The sequence below is a fragment of the Pimephales promelas genome, chromosome 14 (genome assembly GCF_988280905.1).
Source record: "Pimephales promelas chromosome 14, fPimPro1.hap1.1, whole genome shotgun sequence".
Classification (NCBI taxonomy): domain Eukaryota; kingdom Metazoa; phylum Chordata; class Actinopteri; order Cypriniformes; family Leuciscidae; genus Pimephales; species Pimephales promelas.
The window spans coordinates 28,057,419-28,077,848 of record NC_142782.1 but is presented as its reverse complement, the minus strand read 5'-3'; the positions used below and the strand labels follow the sequence as shown (position 1 = coordinate 28,077,848).

General features: G+C 37.0%; 1 protein-coding gene across 17 annotated transcripts in view; it reads left to right on the top strand.

Annotated features, from left to right (window-relative positions):
- The window catches only part of cacna1ea (calcium voltage-gated channel subunit alpha1 Ea), a 126,961-nt gene that overhangs the window by 90,057 nt on the left and 16,474 nt on the right, over positions 1 to 20,430 (top strand). For 9 of the 17 annotated variants that reach the window (XM_089119786.1, XM_089119781.1, XM_089119780.1 and 6 more), the window contains 24 exons: positions 486 to 589; positions 2,084 to 2,199; positions 2,761 to 2,814; positions 5,468 to 5,557; positions 5,748 to 5,957; positions 6,054 to 6,166; positions 7,159 to 7,271; positions 7,410 to 7,541; positions 8,555 to 8,624; positions 9,147 to 9,264; positions 9,730 to 9,797; positions 9,885 to 9,976; positions 14,491 to 15,318; positions 15,702 to 15,961; positions 16,193 to 16,304; positions 16,402 to 16,531; positions 17,488 to 17,547; positions 17,671 to 17,777; positions 18,105 to 18,116; positions 18,225 to 18,321; positions 18,601 to 18,761; positions 18,956 to 19,090; positions 19,595 to 19,796; positions 20,243 to 20,407. In XM_089119786.1, the coding sequence (XP_088975912.1) occupies positions 486 to 589; positions 2,084 to 2,199; positions 2,761 to 2,814; positions 5,468 to 5,557; positions 5,748 to 5,957; positions 6,054 to 6,166; positions 7,159 to 7,271; positions 7,410 to 7,541; positions 8,555 to 8,624; positions 9,147 to 9,264; positions 9,730 to 9,797; positions 9,885 to 9,976; positions 14,491 to 15,318; positions 15,702 to 15,961; positions 16,193 to 16,304; positions 16,402 to 16,531; positions 17,488 to 17,547; positions 17,671 to 17,777; positions 18,105 to 18,116; positions 18,225 to 18,321; positions 18,601 to 18,761; positions 18,956 to 19,090; positions 19,595 to 19,796; positions 20,243 to 20,407 (3,549 nt within the window). The remainder of the gene's footprint in view (positions 1 to 485; positions 590 to 2,083; positions 2,200 to 2,760; positions 2,815 to 5,467; positions 5,558 to 5,747; positions 5,958 to 6,053; positions 6,167 to 7,158; positions 7,272 to 7,409; positions 7,542 to 8,554; positions 8,625 to 9,146; positions 9,265 to 9,729; positions 9,798 to 9,884; positions 9,977 to 14,490; positions 15,319 to 15,701; positions 15,962 to 16,192; positions 16,305 to 16,401; positions 16,532 to 17,487; positions 17,548 to 17,670; positions 17,778 to 18,104; positions 18,117 to 18,224; positions 18,322 to 18,600; positions 18,762 to 18,955; positions 19,091 to 19,594; positions 19,797 to 20,242; positions 20,408 to 20,430) is intronic. The other 8 variants (XM_089119789.1, XM_089119784.1, XM_039662774.2 and 5 more) reach the window with 2 other exon arrangements.

Genomic DNA, 20,430 nt, shown 5'->3' with positions numbered 1-20,430 from the left:
GATAGGAAAGTCGGGATCTGAAGTGCAACCACGCGATGTGTCAGAGCGCTGTCCACAATGCTGTCAGCTCTGACATATAATAATACATTTTACTAATATATCATGCTGGTTTATCCAAGTCCACATTGTTTTTAATCATTCATGTGGTGTCAAACATGTTGACGTGAGTCATGCTGCCACAGTTAGACTTTTTTCACACTCATAACTGAGCTGTTGCAGCTGCATCGGGATGTGGGGAACACCCTCTCAGCTCAGCTGGGCGATGATGCCACCTTCCCACGCAGTGATCACACCCTTTGCATGGCAGAGCAGAGCCTCGCTGAAACGTCACCATTACAAGGGCAATTTTCAATCAAGGCATTGGTTTTCAGACCTTTTTTTAATTTAGGAAATTTAGGCATTATAATACTACTGCAAATTCAAAGTATTACTTTCTTTGTTTTGAAGATTAAGAACTGCGCACTTCCTGTTTTGTGTTTCCACAGACCAACGATGCCTTAGGCCCTACATGGAATTGGCTCTACTTCATTCCTCTAATAATAATTGGCTCCTTCTTTGTCTTGAATCTGGTATTAGGAGTCCTGTCAGGGTGAGTACTGTTTTCCTCAACGAGCTCTAAGGCAAACTGACACTACATCTAACCTGATGTCTGAGCCGACCCAGGGTAATGAGTTTTATCGGAGGTTAATGTGAAATGTATTAACTTCATTTCTAGAGACAAGAGGTAAAATTTATTTACTACACACACAGCGACCCATTTTTCTTAAAATGTTTTTTTAAAAAGTCTCATCATAACCACGAGGCTGCATGTATTTGAACAAAAATACAGTAAAGCAGTAACCCTGTGAAATATTATTATAATTTAAAAAGTCTGTTTTCTAGTGTAATATACTTTTAAATGTCATTTATTCCTGTGATTGCAAAGCAGAATTTTCAAGTTTAAAATTTTTCAGTCTGTCATGATCCTTTAGAAACACTTTCCACAATAATATTTAGCAGCAAAGAAAAGTTTCTTGAGCACCAAATCAGCAAGGATCATGTAACATTGAAGACTAATTGGCTGCTGAAAATTGCCATCACAGGAATACGTTACATTTTATAATATATTCAAATAGGAAACAGTTATTTGAAATTGTAATAACAATTACTGTTTTTATTAACGAGCACAACTGGCTTCAGAAGTAATTTTTCCATTTGGGATTTTAAATAAATCTTTGTTAAAGAGTTATAAGCACTGAACCAAGCCAATCAGCTATGATGTGAATCACAACTCTACAAACTTTGATTTAAAGCAAAAATGTTTTTGAAAATTAGGAAAAAAGACAAAGATGCAGATACTTTGACTTTGTATTTAAAGGACAACTCAAAATGAACCTTTGGTCTAATAACACATTGGTACCTAGTCAACCATTCTCTGAGATTTGTTTTCATGATAATCGAATATAAAGAGTTTTATCTCTAAAAAGTGTTTAGCTTATTATGCTAGTATAAATGGCACAGAGTAATGAAAAATAAAAATCATAAGGCTCAAAATAGCCCCACACTAACACAGTAGCATAATGAGGGTCCCCACATGCAAACCGAAGCATTGAGAACTTTGAAAGTGTACAGACCGTTTAATAAGAAGATATTTTATACAGACCTGCAAACTTGTCGCTTTTCGGCGACAGTCGCCGTTTTCTTGGTCAGTTGGGTCATTTACGTGAATCACGTAGAACCGGAGAGTTATTTTGGGGGGTGGTGGCGCGAGAGAAGAGAGGCACGGGCGTGATCGAACTTTTGTTCATACAGAACAACATTCAGTCTGCAAAGTGTTTACTTATATTTCTGTAGGCCTATACTCGCACACCATAGAAGAAGTCATCTTAAAGGCATATCAACATGTCATGAACACTACTTAACACTAGGTGGCCATTACAGAGTTCCATCTTTCGGACATTCATCATATCGCATTGGTTTTCAAAACAGAGCACTAATTAATTTTTTTTTCATTCTGTAGGTGAAACACTTTAAAAAAATTAAGTGTGTCCCATCCCTCTGGTTCTTCTCTGTGTGGGTAATTGTATGTTGTTTACTCCTGCAGAGAGTTTGCCAAAGAGCGTGAGAGAGTGGAGAACCGAAGGGCTTTCATGAAGCTGAGGAGACAGCAGCAGATCGAGAGGGAGCTGAACGGGTATCGGGCCTGGATTGACCGTGCAGGTACTCTTACACACTGAGCTGGTGAATGAACTGGCAAAACTAATAAATAAAGTAAATCAAATCTGTCAAAACACTGTGCCACAGCATCGCCCCATTTTACATCGGATGCGGAGTACTGTTCAAAAGAGATACACTTGTGAAAGAGAATGCATGCAAGTCTATTTTGCTTATAAAATTATATTATCAGTATAAAGTAAAAAGCTGAAGTGAAAAACATATTATGTATTATGTACCCCTTTTGTTTTTTAATCTCTCAAGTACTATGAATGCCACACATTTGTGTAAAACCTAATGATCATGTTCTCTAGCATTATTTGAGAATGATCCAAAGAGCATCTTGTGCTTCAATTGAAAGTTCACATGGTCTTTCACAAATATACACGTTTAATTATTAATCTAGAAATAGCTCAGAATCTTTTTTTTTCTTAAATATCTTATATATTTCTTATTCATTCATTTCTTTACTAAGGATTAAATCTATCCAGGATTAAATTCGATTTTAAATGACATTGTATGTTCACAACTTTTTTCAAATATAAATTCATTTTTTATTTTTTGCAGAGGAGGTTATGCTTGCAGAAGAGAGCAAGAATTCAGGACCTTCTGCTTTAGATGGTGAGATGGTTGACCTCTGTTGTTTTTCTCTCTCGTTTTCCCACGTAGATTGTGGGATGCAGGTTTTAATTATGTGTCAGGGTCATGTGATTATTTTGAACACCCTTAGAGCAGTCTACACTATACATCCTAGTAAATGTGCATTCTCTCCGTTACAGATTTTATCATTTATCAGAGTCCTGCATATTGGCAGGTGAAATGCTAAAATTTGATGTAATCAAATAAGGTGGAAAAAGACTTGTTGGCCTTTCTGGCGCAGGTTGGGAATTAATAGGCCTTAAGAATGATTTTTTATTTTTTTTGCTAAAATATCCCTGATATTAAATGACAGTCATGGCTCATATTTGGCTACATGTTCTTTTAATTAATGGAGACCAATGAGGGTCTGTATAGCCTATGGTGTGAGTTATGCACATTTATTCAAAGTAACCTGTATGGGCAGATTGTTCACATGATGTAGGCAAAAGTTTGTATTGTTTACACGACAGGTGCACATTCTCATATTTTTTACTCTTAATTATAACCATGTTGGGGTGCATATTTTTCTCTGCCTCAACTCAAAATGCCTAATATTGGTTGGATTGCTTGTGTTACATGAGAAAAATAAAAAAAAAATTGTCCACCTGATGGAGTAGATTTAAAACAGGTGCGGTTCGGGTCACGATCTTTATGTAAAATGGGTCAGGTTGGGTACGTAATTAAATTAGTGCTGCTGTCGGATCACAGGTCGGGCAGGTACGGGTTTACCAAACAGGACCTGTGCAGGACCCTGTCATTTATTCAGTAGCCTGTTCTTGTCACATAAACCAGCACAGGGATTATATATTCAATAGACTTATGTCACAACAAAAAAACATGATCCTTGCGTGCATCTGTGAAGCGAAAACCCATCCGAACCCTGTATAAGTTGACTGATTTTCCCTAGAATCAAACAAGGGTGTTTTTTATTAAATGGTGATTGACAGCTTCCCAGAGGCTGTGTGAATGGAAAACAGGCAGTTACCATGGTGAACTCCTATTTCGATACCCCTGCTGTTCTCCTGTAAGTGTGATAGTCCCATCATACCATTAAGGACAATTATCTTGAAAAATTTGACCCTATATGGAAAAATATTTTTAGAGGGTCAGGAGAGACTGAGACCTATTCTGGCCCTTGTATATGGGGTTTGACAGCAATAGGTATTCAGATAGCACTCTGAAGAGTGTTTAAAAAATAAAATGTACAGTAATTGCAGGGATGTGTATTTACTTCATTGTTGCCTTGACAGCAGCATAATATAACAAGTGGCTTTATTTGCTTTTCTATTATTATGCAAAATTCACTTCTGAATGAACCTTAAAAGGCCGCCATTTCTGTTTCTTGTTAGTTAGTTAGTTTATTTCACAATAACTCAGTACATTTTACTTCGACAGAAGCAGTTGTTGGGGTATACATAGTATAGACAGAAGCAATATAAATTATGCAGTACATCACACATTACAATTGCAACTACTACTTTAGTACAACTTAGATCAATGTAACTTTCCCAACAACTGATCAGGAAAACAGATATATTCTATTGTGAAAATGGATCCCCAAGAAGCAATAGCTTATAAATAGGGGTCCATCCCACCATTTCCTCACTGTAGCAGTTGGAGATATACAATGTTTGCACCAAAATAAAAAAATTAATCAACAACTACATAAATGTATCCACTAACTTTTCAGAAACATCCAGTTAAATTGAAAAAGTTGTAAGTCTCTCTATCAGTGTCTGACTTCTGTTCGAACATGTAAGGCTTAACACAGCTACAATTTCTGTCATTTTGTTTGCGTGACATTTTCCAGTTTTGTTGTTGCTGAAGTATCTGTAGCATGAGCTGCAAAGGTCCACCCACTTCTGGAACACCAGAGACTTACATTACATCTTGTGAAAATTAGCATAATAAGTCTCCTGTAAGTTATTTCATGTAGATGTCGAAAAAATATTTTAGCATCATAAATGTTTTGAATATTCTAACTTTGTGAAAGCATTTGTGAAATGCTCACCTGTTTGGCAAGTTTTTGTCATGTTTTGACAATGCAGAGTAACCCTACTCAGGAGCAAAATTCTGCCTTTAAACTTGAAATAAATAAAGATTTGATATTTATCGTGATAATTATCGATACTGGCTGATATTAAAGTTTTTTTTTTGGCCATATTGCCCAGTCCTATCATGCGCTAACCTGGCTTGATGCAACAAGTTTCTAACGACGATATGTAGTTTTTCTGTCGCAAAATTCACAGCAAAATCATTGGCAGTCAGTTCATGGATAGAAAAAAAAACACTTCATACAAAGTTAATCTTTTAGTAATTTGCTTTGGTTTCAATACAATAATAATATAAAAGTCCATTACATTTTCCAGTCAACATGGTTACTTTATCAGACTTTTTCTCACACAGTATAATTCTTTATATTAAAAGTCATGAGACTTTTGCAGAAACATTGTGAAAGAAAATACATACTCGTTTGATTTTTGCAGATGACAGAAATGCAATTCATCCGACTGTCAATATGCTTTTCTTTATAGAGGTTTGGTTTATTAATTTGTTAATTTATTTAGTTGAGAGTAAAATAACTATTGCATATTAAAAGATAATAAAATATAAATTATTTGGCTTCTATTCTCAGTGCTAAAAAGAGCCACCACCATAAAGAGAAGAGGGGTGGATGATGTTCGGAGAGCTCCAGAGGAACAGTATGCTGACATCTCGTCTGTAGGTGAGTGGCTTCCTCCCCCAACTCAACCTCATATCCTATCTAAATGATGCCCCGACCCTCAAAATACAGTGCACATTACCTGTGTGTCAGTATGTTTTCAGATTTAATTCACATGGAACTGAAATAATATGCTAATTCATTCAAGAAGTATACAAAAGTGGTTTTAATTTGTTTTTGTTTTTTTCATCAGGGATGCCATTGAACAGAGTCAGCATACGCAGTGCTAAACGAGGACCTACATCCTATTTCCAGCGGAAAGAACGCATGCTACGGATCTCCATTCGGCGTATGGTGAAGACTCACACCTTCTACTGGATTGTTCTGGGTCTGGTGGCCCTCAACACTCTTTGTGTAGCCATCGTACATCACAATCAGCCTCCGTGGTTGTCTAGTCTTCTCTGTAAGACCACAATCAAAATGAACCTTTTCTCGCTATGTGTATGCTCTCATACATGATAAAAAGTCATAATCTTAAAGTGGTTCCTTTCTATTGCAGACTATGCAGAATTCCTGTTTCTGGGTCTGTTTCTTACTGAGATGTTTCTGAAGATGTATGGACTCGGGCCCAGACTCTATTTCCACTCATCCTTTAACTGCTTTGATTGTGGGGTAAGTGTATTTTCTGTCTTCCTTCCCATAATCCTCTTTCAAATGAAGATGGCACAACAGGGCAAGTGTTGAAGTGGATCAAGGTGGTGACTCCTAAAACTAGTGTTCAAAACAAGAAGCATAAAAGACATTCAAAGAAATAAGAGCAGATGAAACTGTAGATCTTATTTGATCTTTTAACACTCTGAACGCATCTCTAATTTCTTTGTAAATCGGAGGACCCAGCTCTGAATATCAATATGTTGCTTAAAAACTAATGAAAATTCAGTTTTAGTTCTGGACTGTGCCACTTAATATATAATGATTTTCTATTGGCTAATCTTTATTTTTAATCAGATCATTTGTAGCTGACTCTTTCCATGATTACCTATCCCATTACAGTTTTCTGTTTTAAAAATATGAAACTTGTGTGATCAAATATCATCTAACAATTAGTTAATCTAACGTAAAAAGTAGCTGGTTTTAAGTCTATCATTTAATTGGTCAATTATTGAATTATTTAAATGTCTGTATGGTGACTTTGGCCCACATCAGAGGTCTTGACTTTATTGAATGTAACCAACAATCTGAACTCGAGGTTAAATACATAAATATCTGATGAATTGATATTGAATTGATATTGAAATGATATTGAATGATATTGAGAGAGTTGAATATAAATGAGTGTTTAAGGTGCAGTCACATTTATCATTGTTTAGCAGGTGAATTTCAGTAGTAATCCATGCGATCGGGGATTTTGCATGAGGGCGAAAGATGTCCCCTTGTAGCTTTGCAATGAGTTCAGGTTGATCACACAGAATCATCGCATGAACTATTAAAAAGTATCTTGTTTTGAAAGTGAATTCTGTTTGAGTTGTGTTCCATACATCGCTACACACTCCACAACAGACAACGGACCTTTTTTCCTGTGAAATCTTTAAGTAATTTTGCTAATGTGACTGCACCTTTAGATAGTATTTTTGGACATGGTGTAATTCCTGATTTCCTTCCAGGTGATAATAGGGAGCATTTTTGAGGTACTCTGGGGGTTCTTCAGACCTGGCACATCCTTTGGGATCAGCGTTCTGCGTGCCTTGCGTTTGTTGAGAATTTTCAAGGTCACCAAGTAAGTGCAAGCTTGCCTGAAATAACAACCCTTTGGGTTTGTTTGCCTCTTCAAGAGGCAATAATCTGTTTATTGACTTTGCTCAGTTCTGGATGTCCCTATGTTGAACTTGAGATGCTGCATTTATCTGCTGTTAAGGTACTGGGCATCCCTGAGGAACCTGGTTGTATCTCTGATGAACTCCATGAAGTCCATTATCAGTTTGCTCTTCCTGCTTTTCCTCTTCATTGTGGTCTTTGCACTGCTGGGCATGCAGGTCTTTGGTGGAAGGTAATATCTAACCAGTCTGAGCACAGACGACCCCTGTTGACATAGTTTTAAATTTGGATTTTTGTATAAAAATATCTGAAAGCTACACCTGTAGTTTTGAGTAGAGCTATGCAGCGGAGCCAATATCCATATCTGTAATCTCAAAATTATTCGTATCTGTAATAGATTAAAACCGGAAGCGGACAGGCTTTAACCATAAGTCCGTAAAATTACTTAAGAAGTTTTAATTGTAATTCTGTTCTCTTCATAGTTATCAACAAACATGCCTTGTATAACTAATAAAATAATTATTTTCTTCATTATAATTATAATCTTTCTTTAAATAACTTCTAATAGTCGGAGCCTATAGTCTCGTAGGCAGTACTCCGACATGTATCACAATTGTGCCTTGGGGAAACATCCCTATCCTGATTAATAAATAGATGTTTAGAGATGGAAACATGGCTATTTGATTTGCGATTGCGCTGTGTTCATTTCATTCATAAAGTTTACCCAAATTCACTTCACACTCATTATGGCATAGTTATTTAGTGGTTTATGTATAACAGCGTGCTATCCCCTGGCTCACCTGTTATTATCTAGCAAACATGAGCAGTGACTGTGTCTGCTAAATATTTACCTATTATTCGATACAATTATTTGAGTTATTCATATTTGAAGCCATTATCTGTGCTTTTCCGAATAAGGTATTTGGCTACTGGCACATCCCTAGTTATGAGCTGACCTTTTATGTCATATGCAATAACAGTAAAAAATCATGAGCCTGCTTTGTGTTCAGTCCACCATATTAAACATGCCAACAAATTTCATGCTAAAAAGTAGTGCTTAAAGTAGAACCATAACCCTGTGTGACAGGTGTAGCAAGACAATAGATAATAGATCAGGTTCTCCAGTTGGTGAAAAGCAAATAATCTATAATTCAGTAACCTGGTCCGACACATATTCAATAAAATGGCTCGCACACAGATGTCACATTTTCTTTCTTTTTTCTTTTTTTCCCCCTCTCTCCACAGGTTCAATTTTGAAGACTATACACCAACTAATTTTGACACTTTTCCAGCAGCCATCATGACAGTGTTTCAAGTAAGATTCCAACCAGTTGTAATCTAAGTATAATGCATGACTCCGGATGTTTCTAAGTGAAAAAATAGCTTAGAAGGAAGACTCATTAATTAGACCAAGATTTAATTGCACAGATAAACAGGAAATTTGGATCAGAGCAAGAACAAAAACATACTTAGTCGCTAAACAGAATCTGTCATCCCTTTATTAATGATGAAACTTCATAAATATACAGCAGTCCAGCACAGAAAAAAAACACACCCTGAAATATAGATAGTAGTAGGCTTAAACAAAAGGTGTTGATTTTGTTTCTGTGGCAATAAGTGTAATTCTGACGAATGGACCTAAATTCGGTAAAATATGTTATTGCACTCCACTTATTGGTAGCTGAATTAGCCAAAATATTTGAAGCAAGCAAACATGCATGGGGAAGAATTTGTTGAATTTTAGTGTTCCTATTGTGTGAAACTATGAGGAGATCTCTATTGAGTTACTTGGGCACAGATTCCATGTGGGCCTGGAATAAGTTCACAGTGTTTCTAGATTCTCACTGGCGAGGACTGGAATGAAGTCATGTACAGTGGCATCCGGTCTCAAGGTGGAGTGAAGTCAGGGATGTGGTCATCTGTCTACTTCATTGTTCTGACTTTGTTTGGAAATTGTATCCTTCATTTATTATTTCTCTGTTCTCCATACAGGTATATCCTATCTGGTATATAGCATATACAGTATTAAATTTACTTAAATGTTTCTGTGAAAATATGAAGATGTGGTTGTGATTCATTTGAACAGTTTCAGTGCTGTTTCACTTATGCTTTCTGGGGAGGTTATCTTAGAAAAAAATGATTTGATGTTCTTCAGGGTTTCACTGAAGTCTACATGAAATCAAAATTTGGTTAACTTTCAGTCATAACTACAACTTTATAGTCTTCCATCAAAACGTAACTTCCTCTGCTTTTTACCTTACATTACTAAGCTTATTTCCTTAAACTTTCTGACCATGATTAGTGCATGTTGACTTTAAAGTCTGTGCTGGTATTATAATATGAATGTGTTATTCTTAGTTTTGTTGGTTATTTCTGCATAACTCATTGTTTTGAGTCAAAATCCTTGATAAAATGGTCAGATACACTACTCAACGTCTTCTTGGCTATCGCTGTTGACAATTTGGCCAATGCCCAGGAGCTCACAAAGGTATATCCAGCATGGTTCTTTTAGCTTTATATGTTTAAAGGATTTGTTAGGCAGTTGAATAATGGATAACTCTTTGCTATTCCAAAGGATGAAGAGGAGGAGGAAGCGGCGTTTAATCAGAAACATGCCCTGCAAAAAGCCAAGGAGGTTGGGCCCATGTCCTCTTTCATGTGCTCAGAGTAAGTGAACCAAGTATATCCTTGCCTGCTGCATTTGCCCTCTCACAGAGATGCTAATATACCAACTAACTAACATACTAACACCAGTCTTTTGTCTGGGATGTTTTTTAGTGTGGTTTCAGAGATTAAATTGGCACGTATGCCAAAGTATACCTGTAGGACTTTCCAGCTTCAGTACCTGGCCAAGTTTACTTAGATGAACATGCTAGTTAAACATTAGTCAGGGACATTGCTGTACTTTTGTTAGAATATGTAAACAGTTTAAGTTTTTGCTTCTACAAATACTGTATCTCTTTCGCTCTGTACCCTTCAAATCAAACGTTACACAGTTGTTAACCCAAGCTAAACTGAACAGATTTGAATTTATTCAATTATGGGATGCAAATTCCTGCCTAATGAGAGTAAATTAGAAATAAGTATTGAAACTTTGAGGGCTTCCCTTTCCCCGGCAAGTATGCAAGAGGCAATTACTTGAGACCAACAAGACTATGTTGTCCATTGTTGAGGGTTGTACACAATGTTCTTTCGGTTGATTGCGTAGGGATTTTTTTTGGGCTCTTTATTCTTGAAGCACGATAATTTGCTTCAAAATCAACAGCAAGTTGTCATAGCAACCGGCAAGCTTCCCAGTCTTTGCAGGGATGAGTCTATTCTGTTGTCATAGAGACTATTTTGTTCCCATCAAAAGGAGAATTACAGAGTTTTGAATGCCTTTACATTGGTCAGCCAAGATATGTATTTGTATGTTATCTCCTTTGCAAGAACAGAAGAGTCATCCAGCTAGCCTTAATCTCAAGACATAAAAAGAGAATCAGATGTCTAAAATTGGAGATTAAAGTTTCTATAACCGGAGCTCACACAGAGATGCATCTTTCTGTGATTTTGGGAACTTAACACTGCATGGATGTGATGTCAGACTCCTGGAGTTGAGCATGTGCAAGCCTGGATGACTGGCTATACTGTATGTGTCCTCCTCAACGTTACAATCCAATCACCTTTACATCTCTTGATTGATCATAGATACTTTAGAAGTATCATTTTCTTTTTATTGATAGCGTAATACATTTAACATGACTTGAGAGAGTTTGATTTGCTGATGCTGATTTGAGTGAGTATATCACTGAATTTCCTGCAAGTATATCACTGATATCATATATAATTTCCTGTAATTCACCTCTACAAACGTGTTGTTTTATGCTGGAGGTGATAATAGGGTTCTTTCTGAACCCAGTAGCAGTACGTGCCGTAACTAGAAAGGCCGAAAAGATAAGCCAAGATTTCAGTCAAGAAATGTAAAAGCAGGATCCAAAATTAACTTTTTGCTACACCTGCCTATGGCGAGTAATATGAGAAAAATTTATGGAGTTAGGTACATTTAGTCCTTTTAACAATTGAATTATTTAGCTGTTTTCCTTGCCTATAGGCTCTATACACGAACCCCGCTGACATTTGTCCGATAGCCAGCTTCTTTACATCCGCAAAGCGCATTCTGCAGGCAAAGTGTATAGTGGCAAAACTTTAAAAAAAATTATTTTCTCAGAAAAGGAGACACGGATTTTAGAAACTGATTCGCTAGTCAGATTTCGCACGATATGAGAGAATACTCAGCCTCAAAGTTGTCGATGTAGCTCGAAATATATAATTTAAAGCCCTTCTCTTTTTTACTCTTATGTGTGACAGCTAACTGCCTCACAGTGTTGTTAACATCATTCACGTTGACCACAGCACGTTTTTAACAGTAAGTGTAATTTGCCACTATCTCCACCTAATGCAAAACCGGCTTCTGACACAGCACCGGATATACGTAACTGGACGGGCTGAGACAAACCCGGAAGCGATCGTGCATAGAGCCTATTAGTGGTATCTTGTCTCATAGCGTCATGAACAAGATGAATCAGTTTTCATCTCTGTCATTTTGTGGCTCTCTGTGTCGCCACATGGAGTTCTGAAGAATAATAATTAATCCCAGCCTCCTAGATGCAATTCTGATGGCAAGTTTCCCATTGAGATTAAAGTTTTTAAAAGACACATGAGTTGTGTCAGATATGTTTAGTTAGTTAGTATTGTTTGTAAATTTTTTATTTGATTCACTCACGTCTCTTAAATCATTCTTACAGTTTTAATTGAATTGCATCATGATACATAAATTCTTATAGTTACTGGCCATTGGCAAATTTTACACAAATCCAGTTCTTATTTGCATTTGGTGCATGGCACGTGTTATATTTGGACCCTGTGTAAACATTTGTTTTCAAATATATACATTTATATATATTCTATTATTTTTGGCATGCTCACAATTTGCAATAACTAATAACAAATGTTTGCGATGAGTGTTATTGTATAGAAAAGAGGCTTATTTTGCCAGTATTGAGCAATAAGTTTGTATTGAGCAATAAAAAAAATGTTGCTTGACAATCACTGAAAATAAAAACAAACAAAAAACACTCTGTATGAAGCAATGGAGGCCAGGCCTTTGTCAGAACAAATTGGTATGATGTGAATACCACAGGGTCTCTTCTCTACTGCATTTTGGGAGATAATGTGAGAGCTGGTTGTCAGTGAACTCAGACTGGAAATTGTGGCCTGTGGCATTTGGATTTTGCATGTTTACTTTAAAACTAAACTGGTCGTTTTAGCATGTCCGAAAGTGCTTGACGAGAACTGAGAAATGAATGCATGTCTTCAGTGAGCATGACTATTATTGAGGTCATACCTGGGAAATGCATATGTATGACTAGTTGACTACTAAATTAATCAGGGTGTCTCTCTTTCTGATATTGTGTGCTTATGCATATGAATCCCATTTATATATGTCTTATATCTGTGCCATGTTTCTTACTGTCTCAGCATTTCAAAATGTTCCAGAATACTGTATTTGTTGCTTCTAATATATCTTCCATCATGTTTTCATGTTACGCTTTGCTGCCTTGTTACACAGCCCAAAATTTGTAATTGTTTTAAATCTTTTTGTAACTTTAATTTATTATCAACAATAGTATAAAAAACATTTAAATGTTCAATGTTTTTTTTTTTTAAATGACATTGGCATACTATGGCATTTAAACACTAATGAAACAATAAATTTGTCAGAATTTTTGTCAATGACCTTTTTGGGCTGTGATTCTTGGCTTGTTTTGTCCTTGTTCTCGAAAGCACTAATGTCTTGTTTTCAACCAATCGCTCATTGATTACACGGACCTCACAAGAGTACAAGTGCCAGTAAGTAATAGCCTGTTATTTCAATTTTAACATTCAGCACCGCCTAATTTATCAATCTGGGTGAAGCTTTCTGTTCTGCCATCTTTATTAAATGTCTGATTTCACATTTTCAACTCTGATCTTTGGTTGGAATTTGATTTGTCAACTTCCTGCAATGATATTTCACTCTTTTTTCTCTCTCCATTCTGAATCAAATCTATTTCCAGTTTTGCTGTTTCATTTTCCACTTTTATATCGCAACTCTATCCAGTTGTTTTCCATCTCTGCTGTCCTTACCAGCTGGACCATGAATTCCAGTCACACAAAAACACAAAGTCACAAAACGGAATTAAAGGACCCTTTCTACCATGAGTTGCAAAGTATTTGTTAAAAGCAGTCTATTGAATATTTTGCACTCAGAAACTTCAGTTCTCATATTCAGCTACCCTGCTGACTAGACCACCTGGTCACCAACATGTTGTTGTTTTTTAATGCTGGTACCCTACACATTTATTAACTTGCCAGTATAATGTTCATGGTGAACCAGTTTTCTATTCAATTTTTGAAGCCAGTGGTTCTCAGTTGGTCGGTTGCAGGTTTGTTTGGGGAAACTCTAAATATGAATAACTCTAAACATTTCAAAACTCATTTTGAAAAAAAAAAAGGTTTAGTAACTTACAAAAATAAACAAAAATGTGTCATCTGTCTAATGACATTCTACAGTATTTTGATGCAAATTGATCTGTCACTTGGTAGAAGGTGTGTTCAGTACAATGAATCATTGGCTGCCAAGAGCAGGAGACCATCGATATTCAAGATAGATTTTGAAACCAAACATTCAAACTGTTTGAAGTTTTGATATTCAGCCGTAATATCTGTTGATTTTGCATATTGTTGGGCCTAAACAACTCATGTAATATAAATACTTTTCATAGTTTGGTTTTAAGGATGTTTCTGGTTACTTCAAATAAACATTTCTTAGAAACCAAGAAATTAATAAAAAAAAAAAATTAATAAAAACCAATAAACCAATGAATGATTTTTTTTTTTTGTATGCTAATCATTTATTTAGGTTTTGACGTCCAATGTCATAGAGTCTTAAAGCGAAACCAACTGAGAACCACTGGACTAAGCTAGTCATTTCTGAAGGGTAGAAAGGGTTTAGCGCATAATTATTATTATTATTATTATTATTATTATTTTGTTCTGCTAATGATTAATAAGGTAATAAAAAAAATTGTTGTGGCATGGTTGTTGAAATATTTCTTTTTGCCACCCAGTATCATTGAGTGTCCTCTCTCTTTTTTCCTCAGGAGGAGGAGGAGGCCCTACCTGTACAGAAAGCGTGCAATTCACCGGAGCCGTGCGGCCTACTCCTTCGAGGATTCGGAGAGTCTGGCTGATGCTCGTCCACTCAATGCCTCTAACTCTTTCATGTCCAGGAGAGAGAGAAGGAGGAGGATGACTATGTCAGTTTGGGAGCAGAGGACCAGCCAACTGCGCCGCCACAGGCAGATGTCCAGCCGTGAGATCCTTTTCAGCAGCCCGAGTGAAGAGCACGATGGACCACCTGGCTGCCATCACCACCAGAACACAGAGATATCTCCATCTGACAGCAAGCACAGAGCCATCGAGACCACTACAACCACTGCCATGCCGGAGGCTACCTTAGAGCCACCCATACCTATGGACATGCCTGTGGATGAGCAATCTCAGTCCATTTCTATCCCCGAACCCCCTTTAGCGATTCCAATACCGGAGCCACCAATGCCTGCAGACATATCCCTTCCTGAACCCCCAGTGACGCTGAATCTACCCTTAACAGAGCCGTCTGAATCAAAGACCTCACCCGAGCATTCTCTAGACAACAACCATTGCCCCAGACTGAATGGGAACAGGCGGCAGCGGGCAGTCCGTAAGTACAGGCCTCCTGCGATGGGGGACACGCTAACCCCTGATATGTGGCCCAGATCCCGACGCCCACGCCACCGCGAATCTCACACAGATGCAAGGGGCAAAGAGACACAACAGGGAGATGATGGTGTTGACAGTAGAGAACAAAGGCCTGGGAATGAGGGAGATGAAAAGGAATCAAAGAATGATGGAGGGATCAGTCCAGATGGCAGAGTGCTTGAACGGAGGTGATTTGTTTAATTATTTGTTGTTTTGATTCGTATAATTGTAGAAATTATTTACACTACAATTTAAAAGTTTAGGGTCCGCACAATTTTTTAAAAGAAATTAATTTCATGTTATTGTTGTACAGTGTTGTTGAACAGATGTGAAAATCATGGTCCCCACAAACCTTATTTTATTCAAATCAAAAGCTACTTTTAAAAAAACCCATTTGATTTCTTTGAGAAAACTAGCAAATTGGCCATCGAGGTCTACCTACAAATTGACATCTCTATTCACATCACAACATAGTAACAAATACCCAACTATTTTTATGGCCAAGTACACAGTATTCCTTTTTGAGAGTCTGGAGAGAGAAATCGTGCCATTCATTTCTCCCCTTACACAGGCAGAACAAACCAGACAACTCTGAATCAGAGCCAAAACCAGTCAATTCCCCCTGCAAAAACCCACCTCAGGACTCTGAACCTGCAACTCTACAGCTCACTGAGAGCACACTCCAGCATTCCCCACAGCGCACTGTGGGTGCCGGCGAGACAGATAACAACAACCACAAATCTTTGAATCTGGATAAGTCATCCCTTAACACCAGCATCATGATAGAAGTCACCGACACTCAGCCATCCATGGAGCTGACCTCCATTACGGGTTTGTACATCCCTGCACCTCTGATAAACCCGATTGATAAGACCGGCTTAATTCCTGCTAGTTAGTATTGGATTGGTGCTGGTCTAGCTAGAGGAGCAGAGCCAAGCTATTTGCTGATTAAGCTAATTAAAATTCCTTGAAACACCACCATCCAATAACATACCTTGATATTTTTAATATCATTGTAATTTCATCATTTTATTTTTTCTAATATATACCTTGATTTATTAGGTAATAGTAAAGACATGGAGGCCTCAAAGCCAGAGAAAGAAGAAGAGGAAACCCCAGATGCGCCAAAAGCCCCTCTACCTGTCAGCATGTTCATCTTCAAACCCGACAACCCGTAAGGCTGAATGTTTGTCGAGCCACAGCTGTATTCTATGTTTTATGAATATGTTTTTGCTTCATCTCTCACTCTCTCTTCCTCATCTCTTCCACAGGGTCCGCAGGGCCTGCCACTACATTGTCAATCTTCGTTATTTCGAGATGTCAATCCTTCTTGTGATCACTGCCAGCAGTATCGCTTTGGCTGCCGAAGACCCCGTCAACACTAATTCGGACAGGAACAAAGTAAGAATGCCTCACCACCCTTGTGTATACAATAATCATATGTAAATAGTTTTGCTATATTTTTATATTTTTGCTATAGCTTACAAACAATTCGGAGTTTATTTACCTCCATCAATTGACCTGTTTCATTGATAATTGCATTACTAAAGGGTGCATATTGGATAATTATTATAAGAATATGAAATAAAACAAAGTCTGATGGTACCACTACCTTATTTTTCTTTTATATACAGTATACTTTTATTATAATACTTTTATGTTCATCTCAGTGTCACTTTGAAGATAATAAATTCTTCGTTTGAGAGGATAAGTCAGATAATTGGCAGACGTATTTGTACACCATTGAGGATATTTATGGATGAAAATATTGATTTTAGGTAATAAAATACCTAAAAAAATGTACACAGTGTCCCTTTATCAACCCAGTATCATTACAAATACAACATCTATTTCTTAAATAGGAATTTATTTTTAATTTTTGGCAATAAAAATAGATCAGCAGACCTGTTTCAGTTTCTTTAGTCTTGATGATATTGTTCCCTGTGGGTCATGAAGTGTTTGGCATTATTCAATAATAGAAATGAGATTTTTGTTGCAGGTTTTAAATTTCCCTTGTGAAAGTGCACCAGCTGTATGAAGCCACAGCTAATTACATGCCAAGACCCTTTCAGTAATAGTTGATGAGATGCTCTAGATGTAGAGAACAGCTGAAGACGAAGCCTCTTTCCCTCTCAGAAACGCACACACTAGGATTTAAATCTATACAGAAAGAGTGCTGTCACTGCTGTGATGTAGTCAGTAGATCCATCAGAATACCAACATTCGGGCTTGATAAAATTTAGCAGTCATTGACAAACAATGCTAATGTCAAGTCCCATGCATGCTGTAGCCTCACTTTTCATGTTTTCAAAAGCTGACATTGTTATACATTTTTTATTCATGTCTATGTTCAATAGGTGCTGCGATATTTTGATTATGTATTCACTGGCGTCTTCACGTTTGAAATGATAATCAAGGTGAGTTCCTGGATCATTCTTAGGTTCCTCTATGTTCCTTTATAAAGAATCAGTTTTCAAATTAAGCTATATATAATGTATTATTTAAATATGCTGTGTATGTTGTTGTTATATTTTTCTCAGATGATTGAGCTGGGTTTGATCTTACATGATGGCTCCTATTTCCGTGACTTGTGGAACATTCTGGATTTCGTAGTTGTGGTGGGAGCTCTGGTGGCCTTTGCTCTAACGTGAGTCAGATTAATCAGAACATGAGAAATTCACGTTTGGTGTTCTGTTGGTCAATCTGAAACGTTAATTAAGATGTTTAGCAGCATTGTTCAAATTTTTTGTTATCCATTAATGCCACGTGATAACACCATGATTTATGTGAGGAAAAGCATTCAGACGTTATTCCTGACACATATTGATGTTAGTGGATGCTCTTTTTTTCTCTGTTGTGAGTGTAAAGCATTTCTGTGTTCATTGAGAAGCTCTCTGGTTCAGAATGCCTGTCTGTTTCTCGTTTGTTTCTCTGTTTGTTCTTCTTGTGGATTGTGGCTCACGGCATCTGACAGGAATGTGATGGGGTAAAAACACTCTGATTTTGTGCCGTATAATAATGTGTGTGTGTTTGTTATTCGTACATGAAAAATTGGGCTTTGTTGTTTTGTAAAATATGTTTTTATGCAATACAGGAGTAACACAGGAAGAGACATTAAAACCATCAAATCATTGCGTGTGCTTAGAGTGTTAAGGCCTCTCAAGACTATTAAAAGACTTCCCAAACTCAAGGTATGTGAACATGAAATTAATACTCTACAGTTCAAAAGTTTTTGGGTCAAAGGTTATTGTTATTGTAAGTTAGTTATTTTTTTTAAGAAATCAATCATTTTATAAAGCAAGGATGTATTGAATTGTTCTGTTGAACTTTCTATTCATCGATAAAATCCATGGGTTCAGTTATAAAACGGAAATAAAATTAAAAAAATATCACATGAAAAGTATTTTTTATTTGAAATAAAATAGGTTCAAGTTGAAGTACTAAAATTTCTGTCTCTTACTGATTTTCAGGCCGTTTTTGACTGTGTGGTCACATCGCTCAAGAATGTCTTCAACATCCTCATCGTCTACAAGCTCTTTATGTTCATATTTGCTGTCATTGCCGTGCAGCTTTTCAAAGGGAAATTTTACTACTGTACTGACAGTTCCAAGGACACAGAAAACGAGTGCAAGTAGGTACCCATTACAGCTGGAATGTAAATTCTAAATATAATGCTAAAATCAATTTAAGCAGCTTAGACATTATTCAAAGCTAAAAAAGACTTTTAGAAAATATAAATAGTGCTACAAATATAAGTATGACTTTTCACTAGCACAAAATCTCTGCAAATAATGTGGAAAATGTTTTTTTCTTAATGTTCTATAGGGGTTACTACATTGACTATGACAAAGAAAAGAAAAAGGAGAAACGAGAATGGAAAAGACATGATTTCCATTATGATAACGTCATCTGGGCCCTGTTGACTCTCTTTACGGTATCCACTGGGGAAGGGTGGCCTCAGTAAGAGAAAACTTTAGTTCATTTTTTCACACTGTATAATTTGACAAATTTATTAACAGCTTAATAAGATTAACGTTCTTCTTAACACCTTTCTAAAAGCTGTGTGCTGATATTTGCATATTCGGTTACTCCAGCTTTGGAAAACTTGCACAACAGCCCCTGTTGTGAAGTGTATTTGGACTTGGGGTGCTTTAAGTGATTTCAGCCATTTTGCTAACCTCCGATCTGCCAGAGTGAATTAGACCACGCCATGCTTTCAACCACTCTAAAACCCATTTACAGACATGTTAGCTTCACACTTTAACTCATTGCAAACAAACCTGAATGCTCAAGCAAATGAAAAAAAGGCTGTAGGGAGTAGTAGCAGTTTTTGCTGGTGCTTCTTGCAGCACCCCTCAAGTTCACACAGGTATTCTAGCAGAGTAACCTTAGTATCATTTGGAACAGAAAACATAGATAAATGTATATAGATTTGTCCGTAAAAACACTTATTTGGCATTGTAGAGTTCTGCAACACTCTGTGGATGTGACTGAGGAGGACCGGGGTCCCAGTCAGGGGAACAGGATGGAGATGTCCATCTTCTATGTCATTTATTTTGTGGTGTTCCCATTCTTCTTCGTCAACATATTCGTGGCCCTCATCATCATTACCTTCCAAGAGCAGGGCGATAAAATGATGGAGGAGTGCAGTCTGGAGAAAAACGAGGTGACTGATTATTTTGCATTCAAGCTGAGATTCATGTTTAGTAGTGTGCATTGAAGCAATGACACAAACTCAAGGCAACAATTGATTTGATTTTATTTTAAAAAACATGCAAAAGAAAAGTCATTTGCACTTAAGGGAATCACTGTTGCTTGAGTGATGCTGCTTGTACATGCAGCATGATAGTCTTTTGTAGAAGTATTCTTGTCTTCTTCACTTCAACAATCTCAAAAGACCTTTTGAATGAAAAAAACTCCAGATTCAAGTAATTATTTTGACATCCAAATATTTGTGCCTGTATATATTTTCAACACAAATCTTATTTAGCTGCAATTGGCATCGTTGCACTGCACCCTGAAAAATAAACAAATGTTTTTTTACCTCCTGACAATTGCTAGTTAATTGCAAATGTGTTTGAGAAACGGTCTTACTCTATATTTCTCTTTTAGAGGGCTTGTATCGACTTTGCCATCAGTGCCAAACCTTTGACTCGCTACATGCCCCAGAACAAACATACCTTACAGTATCGGCTGTGGCACTTTGTGGTGTCACCCTTATTTGAGTACACCGTGCTGACGATGATTGCCCTGAACACCATCGTTCTCATGATGAAGGTAAGGAGAGATATCACAGCACT